This window comes from Ammodytes marinus (genome assembly GCF_949987685.1).
Source record: "Ammodytes marinus genome assembly, chromosome: 13".
In the NCBI taxonomy this organism is placed as follows: domain Eukaryota; kingdom Metazoa; phylum Chordata; class Actinopteri; order Uranoscopiformes; family Ammodytidae; genus Ammodytes; species Ammodytes marinus.
Window position 1 is genome coordinate 5,798,959 of NC_137217.1, and position 12,570 is coordinate 5,811,528.

The 12,570-nt window shown below is 42.5% G+C and overlaps 1 protein-coding gene across 1 annotated transcript; it reads left to right on the plus strand.

Annotated features, from left to right (window-relative positions):
* Window positions 1-6,456: 6,456 nt before the first annotated feature.
* On the plus strand, window positions 6,457-11,766 carry fam210aa (family with sequence similarity 210 member Aa). Its single transcript, XM_080040022.1, has 5 exons — window positions 6,457-6,576; window positions 7,215-7,255; window positions 7,943-8,464; window positions 9,541-9,652; window positions 10,547-11,766. Exons 3-5 carry the CDS (start codon window positions 7,992-7,994, stop codon window positions 10,862-10,864), a joined length of 903 nt encoding a protein of 300 aa, XP_079896148.1. The 5' UTR covers window positions 6,457-6,576; window positions 7,215-7,255; window positions 7,943-7,991; the 3' UTR covers window positions 10,865-11,766.
* The last annotated feature ends 804 nt before the right edge of the window (window positions 11,767-12,570 follow it).

The following is a 12,570-nucleotide window of genomic DNA, read 5'->3' on the forward strand; positions in this document are numbered from 1 at the left end:
AATACAAAAAAGTCAACCTTCAAATAATTATGTTCAGTTATGCACTCAATACTTGGTCGGGAATCCTTTCGCAGAAATGACTGCTTCAATGCGGCGTGGCATGGAGGCAATCAGCCTGTGGCACTGCTGAGGTGTTATGGAGGCCCAGGATGCTTCGATAGCGGCCTTAAGCTCATCCACAGTGTTGGGTCTGGTGTCTCTCAACTTCCTCTTCACAATATCCCACATATTCTCTATGGGGTTCAGGTCAGGAGAGTTGGCAGGCCAATTGAGCACAGTAATACCATGGTCAGTAAACCATTTACCAGTGGTTTTGGCACTGTGAGCAGGTGCCAGGTCTTGTTGAAAAATGAAATCTTCATCTCCATAAAGCTTTTCAGCAGATGGAAGCATGAAGTGCTCCAAAATCTCCTGATAGCTAGCTGCATTGACCCTGCCTTTGATAAAACACAGTGGACCAACACCAGCAGCTGACATGGCACCCCAGACCATCACTGACTGTGGGTACTTGACACTGGACTTCAGGCATTTTGGCATTTCCTTCTCCCCAGTCTTCCTCCAGACTCTGGCACCTTGATTTCCGAATGACATGCAAAATTTGCTTTCATCCGAAAAAAGTACTTTGGACCACTGAGCAACAGTCCAGTGCTGCTTCTCTGTAGCCCAGGTCAGGCGCTTCTGCCGCTGTTTCTGGTTCAAAAGTGGCTTGACCTGGGGAATGCGGCACCTGTAGCCCATTTCCTGCACACGCCTGTGCACGGTGGCTCTGGATGTTTCTACTCCAGACTCAGTCCACTGCTTCCGCAGGTCCCCCAAGGTCTGGAATCGGCCCTTCTCCACAATCCTCCTCAGGGTCCGGTCACCTCTTCTGGTTGTGCAGCGTTTTCTGCCACACTTTTTCCTTCCCACAGACTTCCCACTGAGGTGTCTTGATACAGCACTCTGGGAACAGCCTATTCGCTCAGATATTTCTTTCTGTGTCTTACCCTCTTGCTTGAGGGTGTCAATGATGGCCTTCTGGACAGCAGTCAGGTCGGCAGTCTTACCCATGATTGCGGTTTTGAGTAATGAACCAGACTGGGAGTTTTTAAAAGCCTCAGGAATCTTTTGCAGGTGTTTAGAGTTAATTAGTTGATTCAGATGATTAGGTTAAGAGCTCGTTTAGAGTACCTTTTCATGATATGCTAATTTTTTGAGATAGGAATTTGGGGTTTTCATGAGCTGTATGCCAAAATCATCAGTATTAAAACAACAAAAGACCTGAAATATTTCAGTTGGTGTGCAATGAATCTAAAATATATGAAAGTTCAATTATTATCATTACATTATGGAAAATAATCAACTTTATCACAATATGCTAATTATATGAGAAGGACCTGTATATTTCAACTCACTGATTTGGATTTATGTTCAGTTTTAATGGCTCTCACCAGCTGGTTTTCAGTAGCTGCAGGCATCTGTTTGCAGTAGAAAAAAAATTAAATAAATGCACATACTGCTATGCTCCCAAGATAGAGGATAATTGGAGAATTTTGTAGCTATTGAGACCCATATTTTCCTTATGACCCAACGGAGCTCAAAAGTGATTGAATATTTGAATTATGTCAATAGGTATATCTCTTTGCTATTATGATAGGCAGGCATTACGGTATGCTCATGTTGTGTTTACAGCATTTTGCGCTGGTCCCAGATGGTCTGAGAAGAACTCAGTTATTGCAGGTTTAAATGATTGGAAAAATACATTTCATGATTGGATTTTACTGACTGAAATATGCCGAGGCAGAGCGTTTTGTTATGGGGATATGTTAAGCGATCGGGTTAATAGAAAAATATCTCTCCGGTGATGCACTCTCCTGTACTCTATAAAATATGCCGACGGATGGAGAGATGATCTGTTTATCCATTTAAGCACAGACCATCTCTGAGGTCTGCCAAATATGAATCATTGTAACATTCTTTATGGTCGCAAATCCTGTGGCCGCAATAATTCTCTGGAACTCACTTAACTGTGAGGTGTGAAGCCCATTCCTCAAAATGATATTCCCTCATTTGCTGTTTAAATGATGGGGGGGGGGGGGGTCTAACACTCTCTGAGGTGTTTCCGTTGGAAGATTATCGTGGGTTGTGAAGGCCATGGCATTTGATTGACAACAATTTCCTCAATCCATTACAAACCACATTTTCTGCCTCAAGGCAGAATGGAAAAAATAATTCCCCGTAAGGACACATACACTGTAAACAATTGCTGTAAATTTACAGCAGGATTTCAACAGCATTTACCTGTTATTTATAAAAACAGCATTTAACTGTTAAAATAAAAGGCAGTCTGTTAAATTACAGTCCTTTGCTGTTATTTTACGAACGGTAATGTTTTTCAAAAATACTGAACTTTCCTGTTAATTTACCATCAAACTTAGAAGGGACAACTTGACATGAGCTGCCTGCACATGTGAAGCTTATACAGTTTTCTTCATTTATCCTCATCCATCCACATCTTAACTAATAAGTGTTGTTTACTGTATATCCTCTGGTTAAGTTTACTTAAAGTTGAGTTGTATTCACTTGGAAATTAAAATAGCAGTTAACGTAATTAAACCAATTTAGTCTTACTTAACTGAAGAGTTGTGTTTACTCAGTAGAATTAAGGAAACGGATTGCCTTAGATAAATCAAGTAAGCACAACAAAGTGTATTGTAGAGACGCCCCCTTTCCCACAATGACTTGCACTGGACTAAACGTTTGGTATGTTGCTATTTGCACCCTCAGTAAAGGGGATGTTTCATTCCATTACCTCACTATGCATTTTGTTTAAATAAAACATTTCTGTGTGAACTAACTGTTATTTTTGGTTATAACAAACGGTTTGTGGAAATCTTAAACAAGATCCCTAGTTCAACTCAGGAGACAATTTACAATAGAAATTAATCATTCCATTGAACTTAATATATTGTAAAAAGTGTCTTGAAGTAACAAACAGAAGCTGCTCTCTGTGTTTAGCATTTGAACAAATAGGGGACATAGTAAATTTACATATGGAATGAAACACATCTGCCCAATGAAATATAACATCCCCTTCGCTCACGGTGCAAACAACATAACAAACATTTAGTCCAGGTTCATCCCTTTTTTCATTAACAGTATAATCCTGTCAATTTTAGTGACAGTCAAATAATGTTAATTTAACAGTAAGAAAATGGCAACCCTGCTGCCAGTTGATTACTGTTTTTACTGAAAAAACAGGTTAATACAGTTTTCTTCATTAACAGCATAATCCTGTCAATTTTATTGACAGTCATATAATGTTAATTTAACAGTAAGAAAATGGCAACCCTGCTGCCAGTTGAGTAATGTTTTTTTACAGGGACATTTCTTACAGTGTAGGTTTCTGAGAATGAATGAAGAAGTGAATGTCATGGCACATCGACAAATGTCTCTTGAGGACTATACAACTTCAATCTCTTAAAGGTGCACTACGCAGTTTCACGGGAGGGGGATTAAGTTAAGTTAAGTTAAGTTATCTTTATTTGTCAGTTGTACACGAGGCACATTGAAATTCGTCTTTTTGCATATCCCCTCTCAAGTTACCACACTTCGGAGGGGGTCAGAGCGCAGGGTCAGCCGCAGTACAGCGCCCCTGGAGCAGTTTTGGGGTTAAGTGTCTTGCTCAAGGACACAATGGTAGAGATGGTGGGCACCGTAGACGCAATACGAGCCTCTGCTAGTTTTACAACTAACACCCTCCTGTCCGGTGCCGGGGATCGAACCAGCAACCTCATGGTTACTGGTCGGCCACCTTTTCCTCTAGGCCATCCTATAATTAGTTTATCACACGTTTTCTCTACATGGAATATTCTTACTGTTGAATAATTGTATCATCATAAATGAAAAACAAAATGATTTTGATGCACCTGGCTGGAACCAAATCTAATACTAGAATATGCTTGTCAAGAAAACAGTGTGGCTGCTGCTGTAAACAACAACACTTTTCAGGAAGCTTTCTAATCCAATTTAAATTTCAAACCGTGTTCAAGGAATCCAATTTTCCTGTGAGGAAAATATTGTTTCAGTTATTATGAGAATATGAATTTTAAAATGTTCACTTCTCTGACACTCCCAAAGTTACATGGTGCACCTTCAACTAAACTGTGCTTCTTTTATTCTTGTATTCCAATTGTCTGCACACTACAATGAACTGTGTCAAAAGTTTAAGGCCCTGTTCTCACGGCAACACGAAACGATGCAAACGCGGAAAAATTCCCGCGGTTGCACTATATCATGTTCATGAAAACAGCAAACGCAGGCATGAAACCGCAAGTTTTTGAGATCTACTCCCAGGGAGGATTTTTTGGAAAACACAACGGTTTTGGTTTCTTGTAAACACCGAAACCATTTCCCCTGATAACGCTGACGTCACGGCTCCACTTCACACATGCGTAGTCTATAACATTTGCTGTCAAAATACCCACACGCGAGTTATAAAGTTAGAAGACAACATAACATGCACGGTGTCTCCGCGGCACCATCACTGTGATCAGCGGAGAGTGTCGTGCAGGGCTCAAATATAACACTCGCCAATTTAGTCTATAGTCTATTAGTAAGTTATTGATACCATGCACCCGCCACTTTGTCTGGGGAAAGATTTGTGCTCTGCCGGTTTTTCTAGCCAAATAAACGTGTGTAGCTTCTATGCCAGGGCTGGGACACGGCTCTCTCTACATTAAAAAACACTATCCATAGTTCAGCGCGGTTAAGTTACTGTTCAACAAAAGGAGCATTAAGGCTACGGCTTCACAGAAAAAGCATTTCACTGGCTAAACATTAATAGCATTTCACTGGACAAACGTGAGTTGACTTTTATTTTGAAGTACGCCTAACAGGAAAGTAGCCGTAGCCGCTCACAAAGCCCCTTCACTATCAGCATGTCTTCTATTTTCACGAGTTCAATGCGGTGAAATAAGAGGACAGAAAGCTTGTCATTTACAATACTTGTAACCCCAAGCTTACACCAACCGCTTTATGAATGTTAGTGGCATTAATTTTCGGTTACAGTAAGGTTTTATGCATCAAATTGTACCGGAAAAGCTATCTACTACTACCTTGTACCGCCAACTGCTGGCATGGCATGCTTACTACAGCGATTTCGTCCCGTTTCCATCTTCACTGTGTACGAGTGAAGATGTCAGATAAATTGTGTCTGAACGGGGGTTTTTTTTAAACCAAAAACGGGAAAACTGTCACGTTTTCACCGTGAGAACAGGGCCTAAATCTGAACAACATCAGATGTCTTCTATTAATTCTAACCCTGCAGCTCAGATCTGTACCCCAGACGTCTCAACCATATTGATCTGGCCTGTCCTACGATTGGCTTAGCCTGCAAATAGATAGCTGGAGATGAAGAGATGGGAATCCTCACAGCAGCATCAATGTGTGTGCAGTCAACCAGAGGAGAACAGATAGCTACAGAGTGACAGGGAAGGATTAGAGAGCCTATTCTACAACCAAGGACTTGACTTTGTAAACCCTCTGTCCACTAACACCCACTGTGCTGAATATGCATCAACATGCAGCAACAACTTCATAAGTCAGCTGAGAGACAAGTGGTATAGACTACCTGACGCTGTTATTTACAACCACTTATTGTAATTGAAATTAAAAATAGATATTTAGAGACTTCACCATGACATTGGAACACATATTGTCAGTCATATATTCTTAATAGAGACAAGACTCACTTTTGAGGAATGCCTTTTTTTTAATTTATTGTTGCCCAACTATGCATGACCAGATACAGAAAATAGTCTAGTTCCAGGAGTTTGGGCAGAGCGCCCTCTGCTGACTGAACCCAAGTACTGCGCACACGTAAGGGCGCATTGCTGGTGGTTGGGCAAGCCAAAGCGTCACGTTTAGTAGTGCATGAGTGCGTTATAATGGTTTAAATACACACAGGCTCGTAGGATTAAAGGCCCGTTTGTTTGAGTGTGTTTTTATATTATTATTTTTTAGACAACATGATGTTGTAGCCTATTATTGTGTCTTGTAAATGGGTACCGGGCTATAGACAAAGTGAATGTTTGTCTTCTTTAGTTTAGTTGACAATATCCAACAATGTTATTATTACACAAGTAGAATCAAACGGGACTGCATGTTTTTTCAGACCCTGATTCAGACCCTTTAATAGTCTTATTTCCGTGTTTGAAGGTCGTTCTTTGGTACAGTCATGGACCTATTATAAAATGGTACAGTGCACATAGGGGGGAAATAAACCTGGCTGATTTCATATGGCTATTCCACAACAAGTTGACTTTGCACTAGGGAAGCTGGGAAATTGATTTCTTTCGCGACTTGAAGCCTATTAGGTCCATGCTTACAGCCCTTCCCCGCCAGACGATTGCGAACTACATTTCCCGTGACTCTCCGCCCGCTAGAGGGTTACATGCTGCTCTCCACGCAGTCCGTCCGTGCTGCTGCAGCGATAAATGTGCTCCTTCTACGACACACATAGGTCCGGGCGCTTTGGAATGGCTCTCAGGTTGGAGGGCCACGGCTTTGTCTTGCCCTCATCACGTCATTTTCAACGTAAGTGATGTCGGCTTTCTACTCTCTGCTCTAATATGTTCCACTCAAACGGTGACAACTTATTTTCCTGCCTGTGAGGGCTAGCAGTGCATCTATAGCTAACAGCTAACTAGCTTACGGCGGGCGTCAGAAGACAAACTTGGCAACCGTTCAGAGTCAGGCTTTAACGAGGCCGTCTGTCAGTCCCTGTCTGGAGTGGGACCAGCGCTAATAAGATAACATACTGTTTACTTCGTCCCCAGAAGGACAATGCTCTAGCTACCTGGGAACTACAGCTGCCCCTTCCGTGTCCTCCAGACGAAACTGCCCAATGTCAACCAGCCTAAAATAGAAGCGTGTGTAAAGCTAGCATGCATTTTAGCATTGCACTTCCGGGTTGAAACTGCCAGGACAGATTCGTACAGATTATCATTTTGTATTATTTTATAAAGAAATGTTACGTCATCCTGTATAACGGGCTCGATGCCAACCTGGTGTGTTTTTCAAGAGTTGTGTAACATGAGAGTAAGAGTCGTGTTACAAAAGTGCGTGTACGCTACCCTGTTTTAAAACGTAATGTGAGTTAGCGTGGTGCTTATAGAGAGGAACATTCTTGAACCTTCTGAATTAAACTCACCCGTTCGTTTGTTTTGCTTCAGGTGCTGCATTCATGGTTGTGGAATCGTCATCGTAACCCAAGGTATGTCCAGGAACTTTCTTCTGTCATATGTGTGTAAGCATGTAGCTTTGGTGGCTTCAGTGCTATGTATCTGTAATACAGGTAGGTATCGCATGCATGTAGCTAGTATTTTACAACAACAAACTAGGTCGTTTTTTTTATTTTTTATTTATTTTTATAATGGGAACCGGTGCATAGGAATAAGGCATCAGAAGTGAATGACTACCATAACTGTAAATCATTTTGGTTTTAATTCAAAATGTGTTGGTTGCTGTAGACCCAGTTTCATACAGTCTGCAGTCAACATTTAGGAGTGACCAGAGAACAGGTACCCAGACATTTTAAGGCTGTACCTGGGCATTTAAATGGTCAGCAAAGTGATTTTTATTCGGACATTTGATGTACATATTATTTTCTTGTAAGCATAGGAACGATTCAAATCGGCTAATCAATTCGGAACCAAATTCCCTATCACTTGTCAAAATTTATGATATGAATAGACCAAATAGTTAACGGATATGGAGGCTTAATGGGGGGCAAATCAAGCAGCTCAAATGTATTAGCTTTGGACTCAGTCACTCAGAACTTTTAGTAGCAATTTAAAATGGTCATCTCACATTTTACAGACACAAATTCATCTAAAACATAATTGTCAGGTTGATTTTTCCTTCCCATGCTAAACAAGTCTTTGTCCCTGTTGTGACAGTCTGTGGTTAGACGTCCCAGCAGCAGCAGAGAGGAGCAGAAGAAGAAGAGGATGATGATCATGCAGCGTATATTAAACTCTGGAGCAGTGCGGCGGGTCACAGCGGTGCGTCCCTTCCTGTTGGGCGTCACTGTCCCTGATGCCCCACCGCTAGTGTTGTGTGTCTGTGTCCTCCGCCTGTCCCCCCCACCACCACCAGCACACACAGGCCTGCGCTGTCTGTCCACCTCAGCCTACAGACATGCAGTACAGCAGCCTAAACACCAGGAGGAGGAAGCAGCAGCAGCAGCTCAGGCCAGCTCCTCCACCCCTCCCTCTCCTCCTCCTCCTCCTATCCCTCCTCACACACAGAGAGAGGAGGTTGTGCCCCAGGAGCCTGTAGAGCTGGACCCCCTGCAGGACAAGTCCATAGGCCTGGTCCAGAGGTTCAAGAGGACCTTCAAGCAGTACGGCAAGGTCATGATCCCCGTGCACCTGGCCACCTCCAGCGTCTGGTTCGGAACCTTCTACTACGCTGCTATGCAGTGAGTGACTGCTCTCAGTTTGTATGGCTTTTCATCTGACCTCTCGATAAGGTTGAATTATATATCTGTATCAACTGTGTTTCCACTGCTGTGCAATCTTAAGGTTCAGCATTAATATGGGTCCCTGATGTGACTTAGACACTCCAAAAGTATGAGAAAAAAACCCCACCCTCTCTCTTTTTCTCCAACTTTCTGAAACGTGTGTTCAAACTCCCCCAGTCAGATTGCTCTCACTATATGATGTCATAAGGGGAGATGCCAAGCCCCTTGTATTTCCAACCTAACTTGGGTTGCGTTCCGAATCGCATACTTTCTACTATATAGTATGTAGAAAAAAGATTTAGGATGTCCCGATTCTTGTGGCCAGATTTAGGATGGTTAGAAGTACCCGGATGTCCTACTTCATGCGGCCAAGATCGTTAGTGTTGAAAACTGCATCCTATTTGGGCGATTCTGACCCACAATCCATTGCGCACTTGAAGTGCGACGGATATAAAGGCAAGATCAAGGCGCAATGTTATGATGAAATAAGAGAGTAAAGTATGTCCCAATAGTATGCCTACTGCATCCTAACTAGATTCTTTTTATCGTCGGATGTAGTATGTAGAATAGAAAAAAGAAAGAGTATGCGATTCGGAACGCAACCTTGGTGTGCTTATCACCTCCACCTGTGATAAGCACACCTCCAAATCTAACTTGCAATTAGACCAATCAGAGCACACTGTGCTTTTGGAAGGCGTGGCTCAAAGAGACCAGTTATAAAACAGAGCCTTTCAGAGAGAGGCTGAGAAGAGGAGATTCAGCAATGGCACTGAGAATTCTAAAAAGGTTTTTCTGGACACTTCATCTTGAAAACAACTCAAAATTACAATTCTGAACCTCAAAATGAGCATTATTTGTGACCTTTAACTGGTATACTAATACAACTTATAAAAACTTTAGAATGGATCACTGTAGACCTAGACCATCTTTTAGGATAACTATGTTTATGGAGGTCCTGTTATTAAATGTCACTGGCATTACAGAGTTTGTGTCAGCTCCATACAAACATGGGCCTCTGTTTGTCTTGTTCTCAGAGGGGTGAACGTTGTGCCATTCCTGGAGCTGATGGGTCTACCAGAGTCACTCGTCGGCCTTTTGAAAAACTCCTCCAGTGGCTACGCTCTGACTGCATACGCCATGTACAAGGTAATCTCATCCACACTCCTCTGGTTGTTATTAAAGTGGATATTTAACCTTCTGTCTCATCGATCGGCATGATTTTTTAAAATTTTTAAATGTAAAAGCCATGTTTCCGCTGAGCACCACCTCAGCCCGCTTTCATTGGCGTTTTCATTGACAAAAGTTGGGTAGGGTCCCAAAATAAGCGAGCTGAGCCGCTCCTATTTTGGCACCCTTCCGTTTAGGGAAACAAGCCATCTGAAAGGGTGCTGGAAAGGTGGAGTTACACACTGCAGTCTTTTGATTGGTCGACAGAATCATTGTGTGGCGTTTCTTTTCCTCATTGAGTTAATCAGCGAGCTACACTGTGTCCCACTGCTACAATGTCATAGTTACGTAGCTGCTACGATGTCGCCATAGTGACGTAGCTGCTACGATGTCGCCATAGTGACGTAGCTGCTACGATGTCGCCATAGTGACGTAGCTGCTACGATGTCGCCATAGTGACGTAGCTGCTACGATGTCACCATAGCTACGTAGCTGCTATGATGTCACCATAGTGACGTAACTAACGCGGCCAGCGCTGTTCGCTCACTGTGCCTGTTGGCTCGCCCTGAGCCGTCTCTACATTCACTGTAAATACACTCACAATACGGAGGCTTAAATATAGGAGCACTGGTTTGACCAAGCAAAAACCAAAGACGTCTGGCTTGACTGCAGTCGTTCCATTGCTCCATACTCTGACCCATATTCTGCTGTCCAGTATACACCCCTCCTACCTGTAGTGTCACTGGTGGAGACACTCTCCAGATCTGAGCTGCTCTGCTCAGTGTTAAGAGTCATATCAAGTCATTTCTAAGTGATGGCTTCAGTTTGGCTCTGCTTTGACCCTTTGTCATTGTGTTTGTTTCTTTCCTCCAGATTGCGACCCCTGCCCGCTACACGGTGACTCTGGGCGGCACGTCACTGTCCATCACGTATCTGCGTAAGCACGGCTACCTGTCCACACCTCCACCTGTCAAAGAATACATCCAGGACAGAATGGAGGAGACCAAGGAGAGACTGTCAGAGAAGATGGAGGAAACTAAAGAACTCTTCTCTGAGAAGATGGAAGAGACCAAGGACAAGTTCTCTGAGAAAATGGAAGAGACAAAGGACAAGTTCTCAGAGAAACTGCAGGAAACCAAAGACAGAGTCTCGGAGGGGAAAAACACTTTTTTTAGAAAGAAAAATGATTAGCCAATCACGCGTCCAGCTGGGCGCCTCTGTACATGATCCTATTCTGATCTGGACAAGACATGAGTGAGTGAGTGTGGGGCAACGTTATGGATGGCTCTTCTGATGCTGTTTGGAAAGAAGAGAGAGACATTGCACTCTTCTTGTCCCAAAAAAATTCACCTCGCACATCTCCGTTCTCGCCTGTTGTCTATTCACGTCTCACACACAGTCCTGAGCTGTCCATAGTGAAGCGCTGTAAGTGTAGATTAACAGTTTAGCAGACTCCTGGCTCAGTCATCTCAGACTGGATTTGCACAGACTCTAATGACTAATAACTAATGACTGGCTGTTAGTTGGCTGTTTTAAAAAAGCAAGCTGTGTTCACATTTCTCTTCACATACATGGCTTCTAAAATCCCTCTTTTAAAACATCATCCATTAACAGTGTATGGGAGTGAGCAGTGATAATCTGCATGGTTGTTGGGACAATAAAACTTGAACTACATGATCACCTGTGTGTACTAGTCCTTCAAAGCCCTTCTGAAGGCTGCGTGTCACCTTGTGTCTTTCTAATAATGGAATGAAGAGGACATTTAAGTTTTTCTAATGTATTTCTATCCAATAGCCCAAGTTTTACATTGTTGTACCAGTATTGACTGAAAATTGTGTATGAAATGACAAAGTATGTTTTAAAAGGTGTTCTTGGAGCAAGTCTCAGTTCATTTCATTTGGCATGTGATGAGTTGTCATGTCTACATGCAGTGGGTTCACTATGAGCAGTCCATGCACACACTGTAATACGAGGGCAGTGTGCCAAATGACATTTCTTGGGTACTTGAAAAAAAAAAACATATATATTCATAATTATTGTATGTCAGAAATTGAAAAGGATGTCTGGTTAATACCACAATAAATGAATAAAGTGAATCAATCATCAGAATTGGTATGGTCCATTTGTAGGCTGTGTGAGTAGTTTGATCAGCATTATAATATTTGGACCTTCTGTTTGAAAGTATCAAAGTTCCACTTTAAAAGTTGCAGAGTGTATTCGTGAAGTGGTCTGGCATTGGCAGAGAAGATTTGTCTTTTTTTTCCCCATGGGACCAACCCACATTCTCAACACTGCTGCTTAACCCACAAATGCATTTTCCTTACAACTGTGGCACCATTCACAAGGGAAGTGAACAAAGATGTATTTCCAATAATCATTATTACAACACAAATGTCCTTACTTTGTGTGCTAAGTTTATGTGGTCCTTCTTTTCCAATGTCTTCACCAAGTGAGGAAGTGTTCCGGTGGTTTAAGGTCAATGTACAAAACACACACACCACTTAACCAAAGTGTCACTATGGTTTGACACTAGGCTTTCTTAGCTTGACAGCGTCCAGGAATGCTAAACAGACCTACACACCACGCTGCTGTCAAACCCTGGACCTGCTCCAGCCTGCCTCCTTCATTAGGAATCTTATCTATATGTAAATACGATGGTATTGCTCGGAGCTGATTTTGGGAAGTGTGCGTGTGTGAGAGAGAGAGAGTTAGGATGACCTTTGCTGTCCAAAAAAAAAACTAATGAACAAGTGTTTATGCAGTCCACGGTCCCTCACACACATAACACCTGTCTGTTCTCCCACAGGGACGGTGACACAGAGGACAGAGCTGCGCTGCCATTCGCTGAAATCATTTTTTCTCTGTTAAGACAATCTGTTGTTGGTCAGGTGCAAACA

Coding starts and splice junctions, on each gene's coding strand:
- fam210aa (XM_080040022.1), top strand. CDS start 7,992: ATGATGATCATGCAGCGTATATTAAACTCTGGAGCAGTGCGGCGGGTC. Junction 8,465..9,540: donor TTCTACTACGCTGCTATGCA/GTGAGTGACTGC, acceptor TCTTGTTCTCAG/AGGGGTGAACGTTGTGCCAT. Junction 9,653..10,546: donor CTGCATACGCCATGTACAAG/GTAATCTCATCC, acceptor TCTTTCCTCCAG/ATTGCGACCCCTGCCCGCTA.